The 25932-nt window shown below is 39.5% G+C and overlaps 1 protein-coding gene across 1 annotated transcript in view; it reads left to right on the plus strand.

The window, feature by feature from the left end:
• LIN7A (lin-7 homolog A, crumbs cell polarity complex component) overlaps positions 1 to 25932 on the plus strand; it is a 124031-nt gene that overhangs the window by 78833 nt on the left and 19266 nt on the right. Inside the window, exons 3-4 of the mRNA XM_059402404.1 lie at positions 4262 to 4333; positions 6728 to 6937. Coding sequence (XP_059258387.1) covers positions 4262 to 4333; positions 6728 to 6937 — 282 coding nt within the window. The remainder of the gene's footprint in view (positions 1 to 4261; positions 4334 to 6727; positions 6938 to 25932) is intronic.

Consider the following 25932-nt stretch of genomic DNA (forward strand, 5'->3'; position numbering starts at 1 on the left):
GCCACCACTTGTATAATGGTAGGGATCATATTCAACCTAGATGGATTTATTCCAAATGTAAACAAATATTGGTGACATCTTCCAAGTTTTTGTTTCCCCATTGCTGACAAAATAATAGTAGTCTGATGCTGTCTCAATAAGAAAGCCTCGTGTGGTTGAAAGAGGGAAGATTTGGGAGGTAATTACATCTGAATCTCTACATCAAATCTGCCATTACCTGTGTGGTCACAGGCATGCTACTACCGTCTCTGTGGCCGGTTCCTTGTGTGTAGAGTGCCTGAGCCCTAAGTTGTGAGCATCGAATGAACTTACAGATATAAAACGCTTAGCATTACACTTGGCCTTGAACAAATCTTCATCAGATGCTCACCAGAATTATGACTATTTACTCCAAAAGATGTTTGTTGAACAAGACCCCCCCGCTTTTTTTTTTTATCGTTTACAAGATCCTTTACCCAGTGCTACGTAAGTGTCTTTTTATGGCTATCGATTATGTATAAGAAGAAATGATAGAGCATGATTTCTTAGTTCCGGGTTTTTCTATCTCAAGACTATTGACATTTTGGCAGATGGTTCTTTGTTCTAGAGAGCTAGTCTGAGCCTGGTAGGCTATTTAACAGCATCTCGGTCTTCTAATAATAGATGCCAATAACGCCATCCCCCTCTGCATAGGTGACAACCCAAAATGTCTCCAGACATTGCCAAATAATGTCTCCTACTATGCAAAAACAACCCCAGCTGAGAACTACAGTCTCCCATCTATTCTCTGTAAAATATTTTCATGGACTACCAATCCCAGGAGATGCTTCCCAAAAGATCCCAGTGTCAAATAAGTTGGGAAACATTGAATATTAATCATCATCATCATCATCATTATAGCTCATTTTTTTAATAAACTTATTACATGCTGCAAACTGCTCTAACCTCATTTAATCCTCTTAACAGACCTAGAAGTTAGTTACAACTCTAAGGTTTATGTTGCAAATGAGAAAATTGAACCCTAGTGAAATCAAGTAGCTGACCGGAACGTACAATGAATACATGGCATCTGCAGGACCTGTGGATTATCTGTCCATAAAGCTGCCTGTTGCATACTCCACTTTTTAATTCACAATTCAAATTAGAATATTAAAGATAATTATTCTTAAATTTTTATTGACTTTATCTCAGAAACTCACAAAATTGCTTTCTGCTTTCATCCATTGATGACAACTTCCTCATTATTTGCTAATGATTGTCCTCATAAACACCCTTGGTTGCAAGCAAAGATAGAACTTTCCCTGGAAAAGATCACAAAAATGACTCCAGACACATTCAAATGGTTTAAAACTAAGGAGGGAGAGATTTCTCTGCTTGGATGAAGCCAGGAACAAGAAATGGAGAAAATGATAATTGGGTCTTTTAGCATCGCGTTAAACAGGTATACACAAGGAGCTGCCAAGTGAAAGGACATTCCAAACAGAGCAAACCGTATATGCAAAGATGTAGGCAGCTGGAACTGTGTGATATGTTTGGGGAACAGTGAGGGTGGAGGAGAACAATTAGGGGAATGAAGTCATGAGAAAAGGGTGGGTTCTGCATTATTGTCATTGGTTTAACTCCTGGAGTCATCTGACTTTGCAACTTTTAAGAGCTGAAGACAGCTAAAAGCACAATAGTGACATGGTCAGGTAGGTCCTTGACAATGGTAACCAAAGTTAATAGTGTTTGGTGGTGGGAGACCCAATGAAGACACTAATCCGAGCTTTGAGCAAGAGATAATGAGTTACCATAGAATGAAAGAGGAGCACCTGGGTGGCTCAGTTGGTTAAGCATCTGCCTTTGGCTCAGGTCTTGATCCCGGAGTTTCAAGATTAAGCCCCACATAGGGCTCTCTGCTCAGTGGGGAGACTGCTTCTCACTCTGCTTCTCACCCCACTTGTGTTCGCTCTCCTTCGTGCGCTCTCTCTCTCTTTCAAATAAATAAAAATCTTTTAGAAAAGGGATCAGATTTAAGAGAGATTATTAACAAGAAAAGCAGAGTAAGGAGAATCTTGCTCTTAAATTGTCTGTAAGATCAAATAAGTAGAACTAATTTGTGGAAGAGAGATCTCTCCAAAACAAAGCGATGCACTTTCAAGGAAATAACATGGAAACATGTTAAGCAGCTGGTAACCCGGAGAATTTGCATTAACAAGTCTCAGGCTGCACAAATGCTTTCCTGGAAAACTATTCCCTTCCCATTTAGACTTCTCACTACTTCTTAGTGAAGTATAGGGCCAAGTGGTAGATTCTGAATGGTGCCCCTACCTTTCTAGTCCAGGCCACCTTGTCTTTTTCCTTCTAAACATGCCCCTTGGGAAAGATGCATTAGCCTTAATGGAGACTCAACCAAATGTATTTTGAGAAATGATGAGCCAGCTAAGAAATGTTGGGAAGAGGTCCATCTGAGATAGTCAGAGAAAGATTGTTGAATAGATGCATGAATCACATTCTGAATTCACTTTAATAACTTTTTACTTAAGTGTGGAAAATAATTTTCTACTTCATCTTTTACTGAAGTAGCTAATTGATCACTCTCAAAAAAGTTCCTCAGCAAAATTCCAAATGGACTTTTACCTCTACACATCATATAATTGATTTTTACAACTTTATTATTTAAATCTTTAAAATGGGCAGAGAGTCTAAAATATTTAACCTTCCTGGTTTCTTTTCCTAAATGTCATCTTCAAACTATGTTTTAAGGGCCCTTCTCTATACTTAAGCTTATTTATGATGAAGCAATGTATTTTAGCACTGATATATAGGTTTTATAACCCTATCCCTGACAATTTAGAAGGAAAACATTTTTTTTCTACTACTTTCTAACAATTTTCATGGTTGTGCCTAAAATCGTAATTAATAATAATGCCTGCTATTTAAGGAGTGGTCTTTAAGTGCCAGAGTATTATTTCTTGAAAGTATTATTTCAAGAAAAAACTATACTAAATAAATATTCTTTACCCATTTCTCAGATGGGCAAAAAGAAGGTCAAACTGGTGAAGTGGTTCAACCAGGACCTTGTAGTTCCCCAGTCAGACTGCGAGGCTTAAACTTTGGTCCATTAGTCGGCAAAAACGATGTGCTTAGTACAATATCATTCTGAGTCCAGATTTTACTTCTGTTATTTATATTTCATTTAAATGTTAATATGAGCCCATAGCTGATATGTTCCTCTCTGCAACTAGTCCTAAGAATCTCTGTCTTTACCTGTCCCTACCCCCGAATACCATTTATCTTCTGTATTTATGAATTATGAATATGTGTCATGAATGGTAACATACCTTCCAACATGCAAGGAAAAGATATTGTTAGGCCAGCTTTGTGGAATATTAATTTATGAAACTATTTAAGATTTAATTTATTTATTTTAGAGAGAGTGTATGAGAGGGGGAGCAGAGGTGGGGGAAGAGCAAAGGGAGAGGGACAAGCAGACTCTGTGCTGAGCTCTATCTCTGTCTCACTACCCTGAGATCATGACCTGAGCAGAAAACAAGAGCCCCACGCTCAACTGACTGAGCCACTGCAGCGCCCTAAAAATTATTTTTAAAGTGTTACTTTAAAAATAAATTTTTAAAAAATTTAAAAAACATTTTAAGTATTTTTAAAGTGTTACTTTACTAGGGGTGCCGGGGTGGGTCAGGCGTTAAGCATCTGCCTTTGGCTCAGGTCAGGATCCAGGGTCATGGGATCGAGTCCCATGTCAGGCTCCCTGCTTAGGGAAAGCCTGCTTCTCCCTCTCCCACGCCCCCTGTTTGTGTTCCCTCTCTCACTGTCTCTCTCTCTGTCAAATAAATAAACAAAATCTTAAAAAAAAAATTTAAAGTGTTCCTTAGATTCAGGATATATATATATATATATATACATATATATATATATATATAATTTTATCACATATTTGAGAGACAGCACTTTATGAAATGGTAAAAATTCCTACTGACAAAGTAGTTTTTATAAAACTAAATATAAAAGTTTTTATGTTTGACGAACGCAGATAGCCAATAATAAAAATGGTCGTCTTCTCTGTTGCAACCATCCCCCACCAAAAAAAAAAAAAAAAAAAAAAAAGGAAGGAAGGAAGGACTTTTGGTCCCAATCACCAGGATAACTGACCCAGAGCTATTTCGCATTGTGACATAGAACTTGGTTTTACGATGAAAATTTGTCATCCTATCGCAATGAAAGAATTGATATTCGTAATGTTCTTACCCATTCTTTTTTTTTTTTTATGTGAATATTTTAGGTGTATCAATACATGCACGAAACGATCACTGTTAATGGCTGTCCTGAATTCCGTGCCAGGGCCACAGCAAAGGTAAGGCTTGAGTAACTTTGAAAGTATACTTGACCCCAGTGATCTAGTAATTGATTGTGCGCGTGTGTGTTTCAGGTATTCTCGTGTGTACACTGTAAGAGAATTTAGACATCAGTGGCAGCCCAGAGTCTAGAACCAGTACTACTTCCCAGGTAAAAATCCTAATGGACAATTGAACGTTTCTGCTGCTTCTGTAGCTTAAGAAAGGAGAATGATTTCATTAAACTCACTAAACGTCCATTTGGCACAAGCAAATCTACTGGTTCATTGTATGAGATCATATGTGGTTTTCTGACACGTGTCTCTGATCCAAAAGAGCTTGTTCCCTATTCAGTGCATGAAGATTTATTTGCACAAGTCGAAAGATTTGACTTGAAGCAGACTTGAAGGGAACTCCCCTGAAACCCACTGACCTAGCATTCTTCCTTATCTTCAGCGCTGTGGGTAGCTTGAGGAAAGAATGTGACCTTGACCTAAAGGGAAAGCCCATCACCTTTTGTGGTACTGATCACATTTGTTCCTTGAAGACTCAAATCCAGAGACTGCAGAGAAACCTAATGGAACTCTGTCCCTAACAGAACTCTTATAGCAACAGGATCATGAAATTATCTGGAAAATAGACCATTAGGAAACAACAGTTTTAAACTAAGACCACCGATGCAGTTCTTATTTTACAAACACAGAGGTGTTACAATAGATGCACAACAACTTGCTTTTCAAAAGCTCTTCTCTTTCTAATAATGTATGAGAAACAAGAACTGGTGAAAATAATCAGCATTTTCCATTGAATTTTTTTGTGTTATATCACCTCGTTTGGTTTCTCTCCTGATTTTTTTAATTGTCATTCTGTAACTGAACATGGTAGATTTGTAAGTTGTTTTGGTTTGTTTTGTTTTGAACCCAGACAAAAAGAGAGTGTTTTTATCATTATATCCTGCTTTGCTTGTACTGAAGTGGAACACACACAGAAAAATGATCCCTACATGGTTTAATTAAGGGGAAAGTGAATTATGTAGTGTTTTACCATTCTCATTTCTTATTCATGTAGAACAGCAGGATAGCAGCATACTGTTGCAATAGCACAATATTTTCTGGTTGTTTCTGGGCTGTCTGCATTGCATCCATGTCAGCCATTAAAATCTATGCATGACGATGAGGTTTGCATGAGCAAATGCATGTAGCTAAAAACAAGCCATTATTTCCATATCATTCACTAAATTTCACTAAATGCAGACAGTAGTATAATGCTCAATTGATGTGACAATGCTGTGTGTGGAAAAGAATGGACGGTAGTTGGCAATCAGTACTTTCAGAGTGTGGAGTAAATCACTTCATGGTAGGCCTCTAATCAACTGTGGTTAAGGCAGGTGAATGCAAGTGGAAAAGAGGAAGCAGATAGAGAATCTTCTCTTGGTAGAAACTACTTCAGGGCTGTTCTTTTCTTTCCATGAGGGGTAGGAACTAATGGTAAGTTGTGTTTTCAACTTATTTTTTAAAAATTAATAGATGAGTCTTAAAACTATGTCTATAGTAAATGAAATTTTGGACGTGTTGATATAAAACCATAGGCTGCTCATTTTTGCCCACAACCCCACAGGAGGTGAAATATTAAATGTAAAATATCCTTACCAGATAAGAAGACTTCTCATAATAATGCCCAACATTGATGTGAAATACTAATAATCTGTTTGAATCTATTGTTTTAGCTTTTATTTTCCTCTAACTATCCTCAATCAAAAAAGAAAGAAAGAAAGAAAGAAAGAAAGAAAGAAAGAAAGAAAGAAAGAAAGAAAGAAAGAAAAACCCCAAAAACAAAAACCAAAAAGAACCCCCAAAACTCAATTTGCTAAGCCAGTGGTCAGGCCAGAGTGAGATTATATACGTATCCGCCAGAGTTTATATGTATAAGTGCTTCTAAGTACATTGAGTAAATATTCATGAGCATTTATGGGCAAGCACTGGGCAAGACTGTGTCACACAAAGAAGCAGATAACGTAATCTCTGCCCTTCTGGGGCTCACGGTCAACATGTACACAAAATCATTAGAGCACGCGCAGGGTGTGGAGGTAGTCTATGGACCCAATCTATTTTGGAGTGCAAGAAAAGGAGGAATTTCAGCTGCCTCAGGTACCTGGGAAAGAGTTTGGTGAAAAGGGGACATTTGTATCAGAATGGATGAATTCTAGAAAGCCGGAAATAGCCAGTTAGGGCTTTGCCAAAGAAAGGACTCCTAGATGACATTTAAGCGAAGCAAGCTCCCTCCCCACCGTGTTCTTTTTTCCCACAGGAGAATGCTATAAAAATAAGAGGAAGTGCCCGACCCTACCCACTGCAAAGCCTACGAAGAGCCTTATTTCCCTCGTTTTATTACCCAGTGACCATCTTTTCTTTCAGGCAACAGTTGCAGCTTTTGCAGCTAGTGAAGGCCACTCCCACCCTCGGGTAGTCGAACTGCCAAAGACTGATGAAGGCCTTGGTTTTAACGTGATGGGAGGAAAGGAGCAAAACTCCCCCATTTATATCTCTCGCATCATTCCTGGAGGGGTGGCCGAAAGACACGGAGGCCTCAAAAGGGGAGACCAGCTGCTATCAGTGAACGGAGTGGTATGTTCCTAAAATAACCAGAGGTTTTCTCCCCTGAGCACCTTTCTCCCCCCTGCTGTTCCTGAAGTCAATGTTGAAAACCTAGAAGAAATCAGAATTTTGCGTCCAAACGGCTTCCTCTGTGTTGATGGATGGGAAACCCACAAAAGCAGTCACTTTGTATAGTTTTCAGGTTTTGTTTCGTTGGTTTGGGTATGATTAATACGAACTAGTTAGAAAACCATCCCAAAGAGTCATCCCAAGTAGTAGAAATTTCCCCGATACGACACTCTAATGGATTTCATGTTTAGAAGAACATAATAATCCCAAGGCACTTTTTATTCAAATTACTATAGAAAAATATATGCATTTAAGAAATAAAGATAAAACTCCTCACCCTGTATTTTTTATTTTAATTAAAGAGGAAGGATAATTTTAATGAAAAAGATAACGCACAGCTAATTCCTTAATGTACAGCTCTAATAAAAATATATTAGCTCTTCCCCAAAAAAGCTTGATTATGTTATATATTCATCCTGTATATTTTCATTTTGGCATGAAGTTAAGGCAGATTAAAATATGTAACATTTTAAAGTAGAAGTATGAACATATTTTTTTTTCATACCCTTGCATTCTTTGGATGCCATTACCTCCACATGTAATAAGGACTTGCTTAAGAAATAGCTTTATCTGAATCATTTTCTCCTCCTAACTTCTACTTACATCAAAAATAATTGAAAAGCATAAATTTCAGAAGTTTAAATAGGAACAGATCAGTGTTCACCTGTGTATTATTCTCCTAACAGCTTTTCCTGAGAACTTAAGATTTTAATTAATCAACTAGATCTGGGTTATTTGTGGCCATATTGATCTCTGCTTAGAACCCAACATCTAAAATAAAACACATCTGGAATGTGATATTGGTAACGAAAGGGTAAATTCTTGTGTATTTATATCTTGTATTTTGTTTGTTTCTTTTTTTATTTTTTTGTCCTAACTAGTAGTTTTACAGAACCCCAGACTACTCATTCAACTCTGCTGACCATCGATGGCCATAAAAATCATCAATCCATGAAAATTCTATGTCCCTTCAGCATTCCAGTTCTCAAATTACCATTTCATTTACTTTTTTCTATGTAACAATGCTTTGCAATGAGCTTTCTTGTTGACCTTTAGGTAACTATGACTTTTTCAAAGCATCATTCTACTGATCATTTCAGAGTCCAACTTTCTGGTAGACCTAGGTCATTCAAGTATGTCACAAAGTAATCTGTACCTCAGTGTATGAATTTACTATAGTTTATCCGAAAATATAGGGAAGATCAAAAGAAAATATAGATTTTTTAAAAAATGAAAAGTACAGGAAAGAACCAAAAATACATTAATAGAAATTGTGATTATATATAGCAAAAATAAATGTCAATGAAATCGATTTAATGGGTGGTTGGTTGACATTTAACTATCTGTCAAGGGAGCTAAAGAGCCTTTGTTTAACCCATGTATTTGCAAGGAAACAGCTGTAGGCATTTCATAATCTCTCGTCTATTCCTTGCAGTGACCATGTGACTTTATCTGGGAGGCTGCAGGGGGTATTGGAGAGTGGAATCAGATGCATCAGTCTCTATCACTCAAAATTCATATGATTATAAGCTAACATCCCCCACACTTGAATTACCTAGCCACAATAAGGGGAGTTGTAAGAAAGGGCCCTGATGAAGATTAAAATGAGGCAGACTGTCTTTAAAGAACTGTCCTGTCATAATTTGGTGAAACACCCTTTGATAAGTAAGGAAGGGTGTTTACTGAAGAATGTAGAAGAGGGTTAGCGGTAGCCCCATGATAATTAATGCTAGCCTTGCTAAAAAGTATGTCTTAAGGCAAGTTTTACTATACAGGCAGGTGTGTTTTATTTTATTTTTTTGAAGATTTTATTTATTTATTTGAAAGAGAGAGAGAGATAACAAGCAGGTGGGAGGAACAGAGGGAGAGAGAGAACAGACTCCCTACTGAGCAGGGAGACTGACTCAGGACTGATCTCAGGACCCTGAGATCATGACCCGTGCGGAAGGCAGTCGCTTAACCGACTGAGCTACCCAGGCGCCCCTACATGTAAGCCTATTTCAGCAAACATGTGAGCAAAAAGGCACTTATTCATTCTCTTTCAGAAGTTGATCAAATTCTACTTCTCTGTCCATTCAGATGTTTCAGTCATTACCTGGGAAAAGAGGTTCACTTGAAGCAGATGAAACAACATTCCAGGGCCAGGATTTTGCTACCCTTACCTTCAGTCTCAGACAATGAGAGATCCCATTAAACTGGCAGTTAGAAATCAGAAGCTTTAGTGATCAGACTTGGGCCGCTAATCCTATGGTATGGGCTATGAGCCTCCTCAAGATTGTGGCACCCTGTTTGTGCAAAGATGGTGAGTGTCTCCAAAAGTCTTTAATATTCCACATATACTTAAAACTCTTCATCTTACCAGTAAAGTTCCATTTATCATGTAGTTAATGAGTCACTAGTTTCACCAATTTTGAATCCATTTCTGATATACTTTTGCTAATAAGCAAAGCATAATTTTTTCAGTGAAATCGTATAATTAATGCTTTTACGGTGGCCAAGCTCTTGGACTGGTTTAAGCTTCTCAAATTAGGGTTTCAAGTATTGCACATCCATATATTTAAACTATATGTTATAAGCTACATATTTTAAAGTTTTTTAAAAGTAAGTTGTATACATTTTAAGAGTGCCTAATATTGACTAGATGTTCATTAAGAGGTAGTTTTCATTCTGTAGATGAGAAACTTCTTGAGTTTCTCCTAGCCATGCAAAGAGTAATTAATCCCATGCAAGAACCCCAGGCTTCTAACACCTAATCCAGAAGTCACTTCAGTATAAATTTCAGTCAGATAGAAGTACTTAATTAGAAAAAATAATAATAACCCCATAATGGAAGAGCTAAAAAAGAGGAAAGATTGGCAAATGATCAAATTATTTCTCTTAACACCTTAAAGTACCATTTGAGGAAATTACTATGGAAGATTTTGAGAACATGTCATTATAAACTGAGAAAAAAAAAATTAGAATAAAGTGATCTGAAGGGCTGAAGCAAACCTAAACTACTTTAGTACAAGTACTCTGGGGAACATTTCCTAAAGTCCTACTTAAAAAGTGAAGAAATTATTCCATGGGTCTTTATACATCTGAAAAGATATTTGAAAGTATGTCTTGATTATTATGTATGTTTGTTTTTTTTTTTTCCCTGCCTCCTTTTAGAAAGGATATGTCACAATGTCTGATAAAAAAAAAAATGTATATATAGAACTATTAAAATGCACGTTCGGTAATAAAGTGGGATGATGGAAAGAGGGAAAAATAAATAAGTAGATATAAAGAAAAGATACAGCAATGGAGCAGGTGATTTTCAGTTTCTCTCTTAGTGTCTTGGAAGACAAAACAGAAGGAAACTCATACCAGCTCAGCTATCATTGGAGGGAATTTTTTTTTTTTTTCCTCTAAACCTGAGCTTCGGAGAAATTTCCCATGGGATTCTTACAAATGGGACATTGAATCACCTAATACGATTTTCTAGAAAATACAGAGGCCTTTTGTGTAGGGCTACTTCTTATGTCAATCCTCAGTAAAAACAGAGCTGAATGCTCGATTAAAATCTAACATTAACAGAGGGTCAAAATGTTACTGTTCGAGTTTATAGCTTTGTATTGATCTTCTTTTCACCCTTCTCTGCCCAAGTATGTCATCAGCAATTTTGAGAAAGGACTCAAGCGTGTAAGCCTTTTTTTTTTTTTTTTAAAGGGTGCAGCCATTGTGGAGGCAGCAAAGACAATAAATAAATTTAGTGATAAAGCCCAGATAGTAAAAATAAAAACCTCAGTAGAATGGTAGAATAGGCCTAATTTCTTTTTAAAGATTTTATTTATTTATTTGACAGACAGAGATCCAAATAGGCAAAGAGGCAGGCAGAGAGAGAGGAGGAAGCAGGCTCCCCACTGAGCAGAGAACCCGATGCGGGGCTCGATCCCAGGACCCCGAGATCATGACCTGAGCTGAAGGCAGAGGCATTAACCCACTGAGCCACCCAGGTGCCCCAAGAATAGGCCTAATTTAATGGGAACCTACATGAGGTCTTGCTCCTGTGCCCACAATACTAGCTACCTCTGTGCAAAATCAGGGAGGAATGACTAAACATCAAAACCAGAGAGGAAAAAAAAAAAAAATGGGGGGATTTCAGTTGATTTCAAGAGGAATATGAGGGAAGTTGGAAAAAATAAAAAGAACAACACAAAAACATATTAATGTGAGTGTCAGGACATTAATGCAAATATAATGTACAGACATGGCAGGAAACTGGTCCAGCTCTGGAATGTGCTGTTCAGCTCACACCCCATTGTGCTCCAGCCCTGGTTCCATCCCTGTGGAGAACAATTAAGTCCATCCAGACATGAGCAGTCTTGTATCCAATGAACATGTTAAAGAAGGAAGAGAGTTGTTTAGGATGGAGAAGATAACATTTAGGGGAATGATGCTTGTCTTCAGTCATCCTGCCTTGTGTGAGGTGCCTGATGGCAGAACCAAGGCCCTTGGGTAGAAGTCATAAGGAAGGTATTTCAAACTTATTATACTAAAGAGCTTTTCAACACATAGAGCTCTATAAACGGGGAAAGACTGAATCCTGAAACAGTGTGTGCCCATCATTTGAAGTTTTGATCAGAGAACAGAAGAACCACCTTGAAGGAGTATTTTAGAGTACGTGTAGAGAGCTGGAATAGTTGGCCCCAGGTTCCCTTCTAACTCTGTAAGGGTGATTCTGTGCCCTCAGATGGAATTTCCCTGAGACCACTATACACACCCCCACACACCCCTTTTTATACAGGTAAGTAGGTTCCAACTACTCTCTGTGCACACATGACTAATGCGAGATTTTTCCTGAACAGAACGATTAGGAAGCTACTACAATATGATACTTTGTTTACTTAGAACTTTATAATTTATGAGTGGCATTTACATGATATTCTCACAGTTGTTCCTCAAAGAGTCGAGCATGAAATGGGTAGCTCGGCCAGAGTTTGTTCCCCGTCCCACCGCGCACACGCACACACACACAGAAATGGTTACACAGAAACCCACACTGAAATACACACACGGGAACTGAATTCCAGTCTTTATTGTGATCATAACAGATGCTTACCAAATGTTAACTATTAGTTATTTAAAAAGTCAATCCCAGTGAAATCTGAGTAAGTTCCATGGATTGTGCCAACATCAATTTTCTATTTTTAACATTAAACAATACTTTTAAAAGATGCTAATATTGGGAGAAGCTGAGTAAAGGGTGCATGGGGCTTCCCTCTCTGTTGCTTTTCAACTTTCTATGACTCTATAATTATTTTCTAGTAATCCTTTTTAAACAGAGAAATTTCAAAAGAATCCACTTGAAATATATCCTACTGGTACTGATGGAAGAGAGGGCAGGTGGGAAGCAAACAGCAGAAGACAGAAAGATACAAGCACCAGAACTTTAAAAATATGTCCTAGTGGGAAGAGGCCTTCATTAGCCTCTGAAATCCATGCGTGTTTTTAGAGCATCATTGGTGGGAAAATTGCAGTTAAATTTGCCCAGCTCTGTAGTTAATCCTAAATAAAGCTGTTGATACAGTGTATGCACAGTGCTAATTGATTTTTAAGCATAACAGATGAATGAGCAAAAGTTTAGGGATGGAACAGAATAAATTGTTTTCCTGGAATTTGGCTTTTTTCCCATTTTACAAATACCTATGCCAAGTTAAGGTTGAGTAGTCACAGTCTAAATTACTTATGCAGAAATGCTGTCAGGTGTGGAATGAGGGCGAAACAAAAATTAGAATTCCTTAGATTTGAGCTCTGAAGAGCTACAGTATCCCAGAAGGGAAATCTGTGTGAAAATCTTACTTGCCCATTACCTGAACAAAGAGAAAACACAAATAAAATAATTTTTAAAAGTTACTATGAAATGTATTAAGATTTCTATGAAAATTTAAGCTCCACATCAGAATGGGGGCCCAATGACAGTAGTAATTGTTTTATTAATTATTTTTATTAACATATAATGTATTATTAGCCCCAGGGGTACAGGCTTGTGAATCGTCAGACTTACACACTTCACAGCACTCACGATAGCACATTTTTGTTCATTGCCTTACCTTCAGCCTTGAGCAGTCCCTTTACGTAGACAAGGCTCCATATCGAATCGCTGGACACCAGACACCATTGTAAGCGCTCTACAAAATGAATTTGTTGTTTCCCCATAATGATCTTTTGTGGTAGGTGCTTTTATTAGTACTCTTATTTTACAAATGGGGAAACCGAGGAAGAGAGCAATCAAGCAACTTCCCCAAGGTCATACAGCTACTGAATGACAGAGTTGGAAATTCTAACTCAGGCAGTCTGGCCTTATTCATTCATAAAGGTAAATATATACCTTAGCCATTAATAAATTCATGTTTTTTTCTATCTGTAGGAAAAAAAATCAAGGTATCTTAACCTTTATGGGTTTACGTAAGTGCATTATTGGTGGGAAAAGGGTCTGTCCTTTTTCTCAGACTCTCACAAGGGGCTTTGACCTTTCAAATTTAAGAAACATTCCTAAAAATAGGTCATGTCTTGGAAAAGGATGCGTTTACTTGTAATCAGGTGGCTCAGAATACGGAAGGGGCCTGAAGAGCTTGGTTTGAATGTATTTGAGCCGTTCCACAGCTGGCTAACCCTTCAGTCCACTCTGTGCCAGACGCAGAAATCTCAGAGGCCACAGCGTGGCCGGAAACACCCGTTACAGCTCCCACTGACCCGCAACCCCTGCCCACGTCGCTTGCCCGTTAGAAGGGAGCAGGCATAGACCTCAGCAGGGGAAGGCAGAGAGGCAGAGCCTCTGTCTTCACTTTCCCTAGAGGCCTGCGGTGAGAGTCCCCAGCTCCGCTCTAGACCACGGGGCCTCGAGGAAAACTATTCTACTCACTTCTTCTTTCTGCCTAGGAGGCCTTTCCAGATTCTTCACCTTTCTTGGCAACTGAGTGGCAGATTGTTTCCATTATAATTAAATAGGAGTGCAAGCTGGAACCTCATTTAAGTACTGAAAACTTTTGTTCTCTGGATGTCTTCATGAGACACTCCACTCACAACTGTAAAGGAGCCACGAGAAATACAACTGTGTTGTTTTATTATCCCAGTCACCTTGGGAGGGACACACCCAAGGCACCAGGCACCATATCCTCCAGTACGTGGCAACGCTGAGCAGGGAGTGGTCTGATCCCCTTTGTCCTGATGTGGCTTGTGAGGTTGGCCACCCCAACAGAACAGGTGACAAGAGCTCACAGGCTATAGCTGCTGCCTTCCCGCCGTGTGGTTTCAGCCTGCTGCCCTGGGCCCTGTGAGTACTGGTTCTCAGACGTGAACAGCTCTACTTGAGATTTGAGCATCCAAATCTCAATCCTGAGATTGTTCTGGTAAAACTGACTGAAAATGGCTCAGTGCCAGGACATACTCACATTTAGGCAGTAATAAAGGATATCTAGATGCTCAAAAGCACTCCTACACATGGGGTCAGACTGACCTACATCTCTGCTTAGCTTGCTGACAATGGGTTTTTGATGGTTCTCTGTAGTTGCTAGTGCAGTCTTGCTCAGTTATTTTTACCATTTGTTGTTTGTGTTTTCCTTGTTTTGTGCTATTTTAGCATTTTTTTTTCATTCATTCAACAATTATTTGTAGAGCAATTATTATATGACAGCTGCTGAGCGAAGCCCTGGGTACAGATGGTGAACAAAATAAAAAAGGTTGTAAGTCTCATGGAACTTTCTGCCTGGTAGAGAGTAGGAAAGTGATGCTGATAGTGATAATGAGAATATACACATAAATCTATATGGTACTGATGATATATCTGTCACTTCTCCAACCTGAAGGAAATCACCCTGATGACTAAGTTCCATTCTACACTGGCCAGAATAATGAGATTTTCACTCCAGATAGTTGATACAGGAACAGTCCTATGGCTGCTCCAACAAATGATCACAAACTTGATGGCTTAAACAATAGAAAAGAGTTCTCTCAGAGTTCAAGAGGCCAGAAGTCTGACAATAGTTGAATGACCCAAAACCAAGGGGTGAGCAGGACTCTACCCCTTCCTGAGTCTCTAGAGGACAATCCTGTTCTTTTTCCGCTAGCTCTAGTGGCTGCAGACATTCCTTGACCTGTGGCTATCTCGCTTAAATCTCTCGCCTCCATGGTAACATTACCTTTCTCTCTCCCGGGTCAAACCTTCCTCCACTTCCCTCTTATAAAGACGCTTGGGGTTGCACTTAGGGCCCACCTGGATTGTGCGGGATAATCCCCTCCTCTCGATTCTTAATGCAATCACATCAGCAAAGCCCCTTTTTCCATGTAAGGTCACTTTTGTAAGTTCCAGGGAATAAGACCAGCCTAAGACCAGCCTTCTACAGCCTTCTGCAGGGTGCTAAATCCAGAGGGCATATGAGTGTCCAAGACCATGGAATAGGACAGCCTCACAGGCTGGGGGCAAATTGGTTTTCCAGTCTTAGGCAAGCATGTGCTGAATCTTGTCCACCTTCCTCCCGATCCTCCCCTGCCGCCTTGGAAACTTTCCTCCTTTCACTTTTTGTCTATCCAGTCGACGAAGCCCCTCGGCCGCCTCTTTGCCATCCCCCCAGCCCCAATTCTATCTCATCTTTGGATGATGGAAGACACTGCTGCCATTTCTTTCTGCAGAACAGCCAAAGGTTTTCAGCTATTTTTGAGTCCTTTTTTTGTCACCTGGGTGTGGTTTGAAGGAAGCCAAGGGTATGGGGGGTGGGGAAACACAACACACAAAAAAACACAAAAATTTATTCTTCTGGATATAAAACTGCCTCATCATTAAGCCCTGTGACAGGTGCCAGAAAGGGAAAAGGAGAAGAAAATAAGGTGCTGTATAAAAGAGTATGAGAAGGTACTTTTAATAACCATTAGGGATAGTCTGTCTGAGACAGAGGGCAAGGAAGAGTCCGTTGTCCTCAGAGGAGAGAGTTTGTGTGGGGGCACCCAGGTAAGAAAGTCCGTAGGACTGGCCAATATGAAAGGAGCGACTGCATCCTGGAGAGTCAGATACCATGAGCTCAAGGGCTGGTTGGGAATGGGACAGATTCATGTAGGTGCAACCAAAGAGGTTTTATTTCCTTTTAAGTGCAAGAGGAATCTTGATGTCCATCTACTCTGAAATCTGATGATAGGCTAAGGATTTCTGATACCTTCTATGGCTATTCATTATGAAATGAAACATGTGATACTTTTTCACTATTTAAGTATGGTGTTTTTTGGTCTCTTATTTACATTTTCTTTCTATACTCTTACACCACTTGACTAAGATCGGGCACCTGCTAACAACTTCAAAGCAATTTTCTGTCTTTCTATCCTACTTTTAATGGAAATGAGAACACTTTCACTGCCAATTGATATTTTCAACATCTCAATTAAGACATTAAAATTCGAGTTCTTATAGGTTCTGAGGCATGTAAGGATATTCTAGCCATAATAAGATCATTTTTTTTTTTAAGATTTTACTTATTTATTTGAGAGAGAGAGAGCACAAGCAGTGGGGAGGAGTAGAGGCAGAAGCAGACTCCTCACTGAGCAGGGAGCCCAATGCGGGACTCGATTCCAGGACCCTGGGATCACAACCTGAGCTGATGGCAGACGCTTAAGCACGTGTCTCAGTTGAGCCACCAGGTGCCTGATCATTTACTCTTTGAAACTCTGCTTCATCATATATAATGCGGAAACGACAATACCTTTCTTGCAGGGCAGATGTGATTAACTAAGAGAAAGTATGTGAAAGTATCTGCCACTAAGTATCTGCCATTAATTCTTACTAATGACTATTTATATCAACTCTTAATGTAAATATAACTCTTAATGTAATAACTCTTAATGTAAATAACATTTAAGACAGTTAAGGGTCCCTTCCTATCTTACAATTTTACCGGTATATATATTTAAACTCTCATTTCAGGCTAAGTCATTTCCTTTGCTCTGCTCTCTGTTTATCTTCAAAAGACAGTAAAAGTCCCCTGTTGACCATTCTAAGTCCAGAGGCAGTTGGAGCCTATTCATTGGTTGATATTGACAAGTCATTGGATTTCTTGGTGTTCTTATACCTTCAAAACTGATATAAGAGCACCTGTCCAATCTACCTTGCTTAATAGTATTGAAGGTAAAAGAGGGAATTAATGAATATAGATAGCATTGTCAAAAAGAAGACTGTATCTTTCCACTAAAAAAAAAATGCACCATTATTGCCGTATATTATTATCAAAAAGCCTTTTCCCTCAAGCTCCCAGATGGGTCTGTCTGTATTTCCTGTTGCTACAGAGTCTTAATTTGCAAGTGTTGAAAATGGAAGTAATCATCCTTCTTCTGTTGGCTGAGAACCATGTGGTTTATCTCAAAGGAATACAGCATTTGTCTTCAAATTCTGTGCTTCATCGAGTTCTGGCATCATTCTGGCTTTGAGGAATTCACCAAACTCAATTACTGGTTATTGTTATAACCATTAGCAGAGAAGCCAATTTCTATTGCCTAAGAGCTGTGCTTGATGATTCAGTTTAAGCTTAACTGGCTTGAGAAAGAGCATTCTTTTAGGTTATTAAATGTTGGTCCACAGACTGCTGGCACCAGCCTAAAGCAGAGTTAGGATGTTGTTAATATACCACGATTCTGTAGGTATGCCTAATGAAATGCAGACCACGTGAAAGCCAAGTTTGTGGAGTTTTCCACAATGGATTTTGATCTTGTCTTGTTCTTGATTACATTTACAAAGACAGAAGATGCCGATACAAACGGCAGTCATATAACAAATCATAAGCTCTGTGCGGCTACTGGGAGGTTCATCCCCCCCAAACCTAGATGTTAGTTGCCAAGCCTCAGCTATGGGAAGTGGAAGGAGGGAGTCCTGGCCATCGTGGTGTCAGAACAACACCTCTCTAAGTTAGCCAGGGGCTATGACCACATTTAATGAAATTGCAAAGTGTGTCATATTGAACCATAGACTTCTACCGAATCATAGCATGTAGCATGCTCCTTTCCAGCATTCTGGAGAGGGGACTGCATCCAAGGCTTGTCTCAGAATGATAGGATCCATGAGAAGGAACCCTGCCATGGACCTTAATTACCATGTGTGACAAAGGCAAAGAGACTGACAGCTCATCATGAGTGAATCTGTGTCTACAGGCCGGCAGCACTTTGAGAAATCACTTAAAAGGATTCAATCAGACTGCCAAAAAAGAATTATTAACCATGTGCACCTATGCCTGGGAATGGGAAAGGAGCAGTTTAGCAAAACAGAGATCATACCATGAAGGGGCTTGCTTTTATCTAATTATCCTGGAAACATCAAGTTAAGTCTTTCATAAATGGCTACATTACCCATAATTGGCCTTAGATTTAGCTTTGGATGATTGGTAGAAATATTGGGTCACTATATTATGAACAGAAACAGGCTAAGACCTCTCCACTTTTCTGCCTGAATCTAGATGGCACAGTAGTCTATTTGACCATGCTATTAAAGTCTAGAACTGAAGTCTGCAGGGAACCTGAGATCCTGAGAGCCCTCTGAGTTTTATATTGGATCTGGAATGAGACTGACTACCAGGCTGGGAGGAGGGACAGTTCCTGATCCTGAAATTCTCTTTATTGTTGTGTCTATGATCTACCTAAATTTTTAGAAAATTTAAATGGTTATTATGTTGTTATTCATTCTTAATGTAAGAAGCAACTTTTTATTAACTAATTTATTTATTTATTTTTAAAGATTTTATCTATTTGACAGAGAGAGATCACAAGTAGGCAGAGAGACAGGCAGAGAGAGAGGGGGAAGCAGGCTCCCTGCTGAGCAGAGAGCCCGATGCGGGGCTTGATCCCAGGACCCTGAGATCATGACCTGAGCTGAAGGCAGAGGCTTAGCCCACTGAGCCACTCAGCCACCCCAAGAAGCAACTTTAACTATCACTGGCCATGCTATAGCAATTGAGACAGAGCTAATTCCCATAGGAACCCACTGCACACACCATTTTGCCTGGGTCTTATTTTACTAAGAGAAATTGGCAGGAGAGAGAGTACAATGCTGTATGATGCTAGTTATCAGATCACACATCATTTTAGGGTGTCAATATTTGTAGAAGTTAAAATGCCTTCTCTAGTTGTATTGAATATATTTTGCACATATTTGGAGTGTTCCACAAAGAAGCCCAATCACTTTTAACCTGCTTGACCTCTAATACATTTATTAAGAAAATCATCAAGAAGTTAATTATGTGCAACTTATTAGGCACATTTGATTACTCTGTGAATAAAACAAATCAAATATAGTCATTAACATTCCATCTGATGTACTTTCAGTTATCTAAGAAATGTGGGACCCTAGTCAAACTTGAAATTTTAACTCTCTTTTTCGTGTTACTCTCTCTGGACCTAACCACATCATCTGCTTTCTCTTAACACATTAGCTACTCAGTTACTCCACCAAAATTTTAGTTTGAGAGAGTAGAATCAGACTATCCTCTGACAAAAGATAGTTAAATTCCCTGTCCCTAGAGCACATATGTAGCCAAATAAGGTTATATAACATTGCCTGGTTATAGTCTTGATAGTCATTTATTTGTCCAAAAAAAAAAAAAAGTATTTTTTAAGCATCTGTAGGGTGCCAGGCACTATCGGAGGCAGTCAGGATCCTCTGGTGAGAAAAAAAAAAGAAAGAGAGAGAGGGGGGGGGAAATTCTTATCTTCATGGAGTTTCTATTCCAGTGGGAAAGATAAGCAATACATGAAATAAATAAACATCTCTAATGTTAGATGGTGGCAAGCGTTAAAGGAAAAGAAAAGAAATCAGTACAGTGTAAGGATGGGGAGTGCCAGGATACCAGGAGGATCAATAATCCTCATAGGGATGAATATAAAGGAATATGAAGTCAACTCACGTCATTTTCAAAAAACTTCCTGGGTGGATTGATTTATACCTGTCTCTGGGATCTCACATCTATCAAGCTTGAAATCACTGCCGTTTTTCAACTCAGGAGGCATTAGGTGAAAAGCAAAAATTTAAAGCTGCAGTATTTCATAATTCTTCCTCACCATTTCTCAGTCAAACATCATTCTCTGAAAACCTGGAGGTATACCATGCCTGCTTCAGCGCGAATGATCTACCAGGCCGTGTAACCGAAATGTTAGCACAGATCAATAAACAACGTGGAAGAAAGGAAAACTCGGGCTGGTTTCAGAAAATTAAAGAGACCAGCAGCAAAAACATTCGGTGATTACGGTTCAAACGGAATCTCGGTGGTTTTCCCAGACCACATTTCTACCTCAATAACTTTTGCAGAAATGCAGCTAAAATCCCTTCGTTTCACCTAAATCACCCAGGCAATTAGAGTTATAATTTTTTTTTGCTCAAATTCCTTCAAAGCTGTGCCTCAAAGCCCTTTTTAAACAAAATTACCCTTTGTCCCACCTTCGGTTTGTTCTAGAATGACTTTCCCCTCTCATTTTCTTTATGATGATATTGGGCTAGTGTATTAAATCATACAAAAAATATGAATCCATCCTTATAACACTTGCAAATAATTCAGTGTGAAAAGGCCCCAGTCAATTAAAAACAAACAAACAAACCTTTTTAACCATTCTTCATTCCATTCTAGTTCTTTCCTCCCTCCACCTGCCTTTGAGAAGAAACGCTATGAAAGTAGGTACTTATGCAAACATTTTTATTCGCGCTCAAGCACATTTATTTAATTATTTATTTTTAATGATTTAATTTATTTATTTAATTACTTTTTAAAATTACTTATTTATGTTTAAACCTAAACATATAAGGCAATACAGAACAGTGATTACAAGGCAAGTGGGGAGGCAGAGTCCTTACACATTAATGGTGTTGTGTCCTTGGAAACTCACGGAGTCTCAGTTTCCTTGTACAAAATTCAGAGGATAACATTACATACCCCACCCGGTTGTTAGGAAGGGTAACTATTTTGATAAATTTAATAGTAAACACTCCATGAATGCTATTTTTATAAGTAAGTTTTAAAAATGCATTGATATTCTCATATGTACTTATTATTCTGTGACTTGCTTTCTCAGAAGTATGTCTTGGGGGGCATCTGGGTGGCACAGTCTGTTCAGCATCCAACTCTTGGTTTCGTCTGCTGTCGTGATCTTGGGATCATGGGATGGAGCCCCACACTGGGCTCTGTGCTCAGCAGGGAGTCTGCTTGGGTTTCTCTTTCCCTTTCCCTCTGCCCCTCCCTGTCCTCCCCCAGTGCTGACTCTCACACTCTCTCTCTCTCTAATGACTAAATAAATATTTTTTTAAGAAGTATGTCTTGGATATCTTCCCTTGTCAGCATATGCTTATATTTTTAAAGAAGGTTTTATTTATTTGTTTGACAGAGAGAGAAGGAGAACAAGTAGGGGGAGCAGCCAGAAGAGGGAGAGGGAGAAGTAGGCTCCTCACTGAGTAAGGAGCCTGAATGGGACTCGATCCTAGGACCCTGAGATCATGACCTGAGCCGAAGGCAGATGCTTAACCAACTGAGCCACCCAGGTGCCCCATATGCTTCCATTTTTAATCTGCTCTGTAGTATTCTGTGGTGTGTGAGTACCACAGTTAATCTAAGCATTCCCCCAGAGATGGACATTTAGCTTGTTACCCAACTGGCTTTCTGTTTTTTGGTTGTTTTTGTTTATTTGTTTGTTTGTTTGTTTTTGTTATTGTGAACATGGCTTTAATGAAAATCTTCATGTTTACCAGTGACTGTTTTTCTGGCATGGATACTGACATGGGCTAAGGTTAGGGAGATCTGGGTATACTGTTATTGTAATGGACACTGCCAAACTGACCTCCAGTTTATACTTCTGCATTGTATGACAACATAAATTTCTCCAAGTCTTTGGCAATACATTATCAATTTTTAAAAATAAATGGATAATTTTTGTCCCATTCTGGATTTATTCTGTATCTCCCTAAGTAATAAAAGTTGAGCATTTTTTTACTTGAACGCTTTATGAGAGGGCGCTAGTCATTCTAAATTCTGGCAGAAATGAACGAGGCATGTACAATTCAAAAAAGAACTCCATTGTGATTTTGGGGTATGAATGAAGGGGAGAGTCTTAGGAGGTAAAGTTGAAGAGGTCAGCTGGGAGTGCAGAGGGAAGGTCCTTGTAGGTCACTGTAAGGTGTTTGGACCAAGAAAATGAATGACCTAATAGAGAAGTGCTATCTGGAATGGACTTTGAATGATGGGTGGGGATTTACTACCATAGGAGAATGAAGGAAAGACATTCTAGGCAGAGGGAATAAGACTGAGAGATTACAGAAGCATGAAAATACATGGGAAAAACAGAATATGAGTTGACCATATATTGGAAATGAATATAAGGAAGCAGGGTTGGGCCCACCTATATGAGGGAAGTAGTTTGCATGCTATACAAAGTTATGGGAAAATATTCATCAGGTAGAGGAACCTGCCTTTCTTGGGTGCATTCCGTGGGCCAGGTACTTTACATGGTACTTTACATGGGTAGTTCATTAATCCTTAAGTGACACTGCTAAAGGAAGCGTTACACCATTTTGCAGGCATAGGAACTGAAGCTCAGGGAAATGATATAATTTGCCCTGAATCATACAGCCGCTAATCTTTGGGTCAAAGCTTTGAAGCCAGCTCTCCCCAGATAGGTTAAGCAGACTCTGGGTGCGTACTGTGTCCTGTGCTGGGTACTGGGGAGAAACGATTGATGTGGCCCTGTTCCTGGTCTCTAGGACAGTGTCTACCAGAGCTGTGTATATTCTGCTCCTCACCGGAGTAAGCAACAGCATGGAAAGACCAAGGGACTCAGACAAGAATCTGGAGAACAGTTTTGATGATAAGAGAGAAGACAGGATATTTTAAAATCCAGGCAAGATATCATAAGAAATAAGAGGGAGGAGAGATGAGATGGTAAGTGGGGAATGAATATCAATCAGTTTGGTGGTTAATTGGTTGAGGAGAGCATGCAAGAAATGTTCCCAGAGTGTCTAGTATGGCCACTGCATGGCCAGTGACAGCAAGATCCAGAGAGGAAGGGTGAAAAGAATCTTTGGAGGTTAGAGCCAGTTAAAGCATTGGAAATAAGTTTTATTTTGTGGACCTACCTGAAAAATCTTAGTGTTAAGTCACTGGTGACAAATCCAAGAATATTCTCTGGGTATACTTTTAATTGGAAAAGACATTTGTATGCAGAGCCAGAGAGATATTGGACAGTAAACCCAAAATAGCCTTTAAATGTTCGCTGCTTCTGCAAGAAGGCATCTGTAATGTTAAGTCTCCACAATTAAATTAAATATTATAGCTATTATTAATGTTTATTATTCATGATGCACAGAAACATAAATGTCCCCCTGCTGCTTTTTACACTTCAAAAAAAAAAAAAAAAAAGAAAAAGAAAAATCAAAACACCACATTTGACAGCTCTGGACTCAGAGCTGCCTAGGTTTTTTATGTTTCTCCCAAATGCTTTATATGAATTGCCTGGGCATCTAGGATTCTAAAACTGGTTAAATTATTATTTAACCGTGTATCATTTGAGGGGTTTGATTGAATAATTTCAGGAACCTATTATTTTCTCTGACACCCCTTAGAATACGGTGGTCTCTGTGAGATCTCTAGAGTTAAGACGCCGAAACGCGGGAAGGGAATCAAACAAAACCAAACACACTATCCTGATTGACAGAATCCCAGTTGTTACTGCAGGGAGAGAAGACAGGGTGATGTGCACTGTGCTTAGTTAAATAGGATTCCCCTATGCCTCCTAGAGATGAAGCCTTTTTTATAAGCTGCAACATCTTTCATACAACCTTCCAGTATTGACCTTCTCCCTATCACAGCAACAGCCCAGCCATCCTCAAATTCAGTGGGGACTGTTGGAATTTGACCTGAGGGATCTCAGCCAGTGTCAAGGTACTGCAACACGACCTCATCAACATTTAAAAGACCTCCACTGAATCGGAGTACTCCTTCTAACCTAGTTTGACAAGTCAAAGCCAGCCCCCTCCGGGCTTAGGATTCTGCAGGAGCCTCGGATCCCACTCAGTCTGCTTTTCGGGTCTTGGGCAGAATTGCAAAGTGAGCAATAATGACCGAGGCGCCAGAAAACCTACTCTTTCCAACATTTCTCTTAAGTGAGATCTCTCCTTCCTCATGCTGCCTTTGGTATGCAGCGGACCTGTCCTTTGACAAAACTGCTTCCCCTCGTGTCCACTGAAAATTCATACTCCACAAGGACGGCTGATATTTTTTAAAAACCAAAGATTTACCAAAGAAAGAGGATGTACCAGGCGTTACTATGTATATTTTGGTAACATCTTCCTGCATCTTAATGAGTGACAGTTGTCGTGGGTTGCCGGGACGGAGGCAATTCCTGGGACATGAGTGCTCAAACCAGGGATTGTCTCTATCTAGGAGTTGAGGCTCAGAGAGGAAGGGCATTTTCAAAGGCTCATACTCTTCATCAGTGATTTGTCTGCTCTTAACATGCCTCAATCTTCTTGACTCCAGTCCCTGGGCTTTCAGCCCTGTCACACAGGCCAGTCTGGTGAGTTGCTGAAGAGTCACTAAATGTGAGAGGCTGAGATATATTCGCGTGTTTCAGTGGAGTATAGTAGTGGGGAGTTTGGAGAAGGCAGTTTTGGGAGGGGTATGTGGGTGGTTATTACACCTCCACACCGCCCCCCTCCCGGTTTGCAAACCACACCCGGAAGCAGATGTTGAAAATCAGCATTTACTGCACGACTGTTTCTAGACGTGGGCAAGAGTCACTGCAGCTCAGGGCTTTAGTGTCACAGAGTCTGTGGCTTGGGAGAGTGTGGATGGACACAGCATGCATGTTAGCAGCACAAATCAGGTCAATCATGACTAGGAAGGGTTCGCTGCAACCTCGACTTTTGCTGAAACTCACTCAGAAATGAACAGACCAGTTGGAAGATCTCCCATGCAGCTGGCTTCTGTTTCGGATCTCTAGTGCTCACATTTGTACTGAAGATGGTGATGTGTGTGTGTGTATGTGTGCATATTTACTGTGTGTATGTGCATGTGTGTGTATGTATATTTATTGAATGTGTGTGTATTATGTAGTGTGTGTGTGTGTGTAATCTTCAACTGAACAAGCATCAGGAATTTTTTCCCTTCCTTTGGAGCCAGAACATCATGAGTTGAGCAGTTACCACAAAGCGTTACAACTGAAGTGTCATAGCTGCATTTGTTTTCCATCTTAGCCTCCAGATCTGAAAGGTGGGCTGAGATCACCCAAATGCTAGACTGGTGTATTCTGGTGCTGATTTTTCTTCTAAAGCTTTTGCCCTCTCCAGGTATTTTGCCTCCTGGGCCACCTGGCAATGCTCTGCATTCTCTGCTGTCATGGTTCAGAAATTTTTATATTTATAACTACTCCCACAGGATGAAAATACGTGTAATTAATAGACACGCTTTTCTCCTGTCAACCTCTCCACTCTTTTGTAGTGTTGGGTCAGTTGATGATTTCCCCCTCTCCAGTTCGCTCATATAATGTGTGCTACTATCAAGCAAATCTCTTGCCCACTGTTCTTCTCCTTAACGAAGTGGAACACAGTGGAGGGACTGAGAGGGATAGTTTTTCATGAATAAATAATGATCATTTGTAACTACCATGTCGATTGCATGTATGGAAATGGTGCTTCTGAATTACTTGACAGTGATTAGAAGCAGTTGATTTACCTAAATAGTTGTAAACGCCCTTCCAGCAAACTCCACCCACTGTTCATTTATTTAACAGGCTTGGCCCCTAGATAATATAAAGGAAACGTCTACTTACTCCAGAATTAGAGTTCGTTGTTGCTATCGTCCTTAAGCACCTGAAGCCCTACAGTAAGATTATCGCAAAGAGCTAGCATTTCTTGGACCTTTTTTAAA

This window comes from Mustela nigripes, chromosome 6 (genome assembly GCF_022355385.1).
Source record: "Mustela nigripes isolate SB6536 chromosome 6, MUSNIG.SB6536, whole genome shotgun sequence".
In the NCBI taxonomy this organism is placed as follows: domain Eukaryota; kingdom Metazoa; phylum Chordata; class Mammalia; order Carnivora; family Mustelidae; genus Mustela; species Mustela nigripes.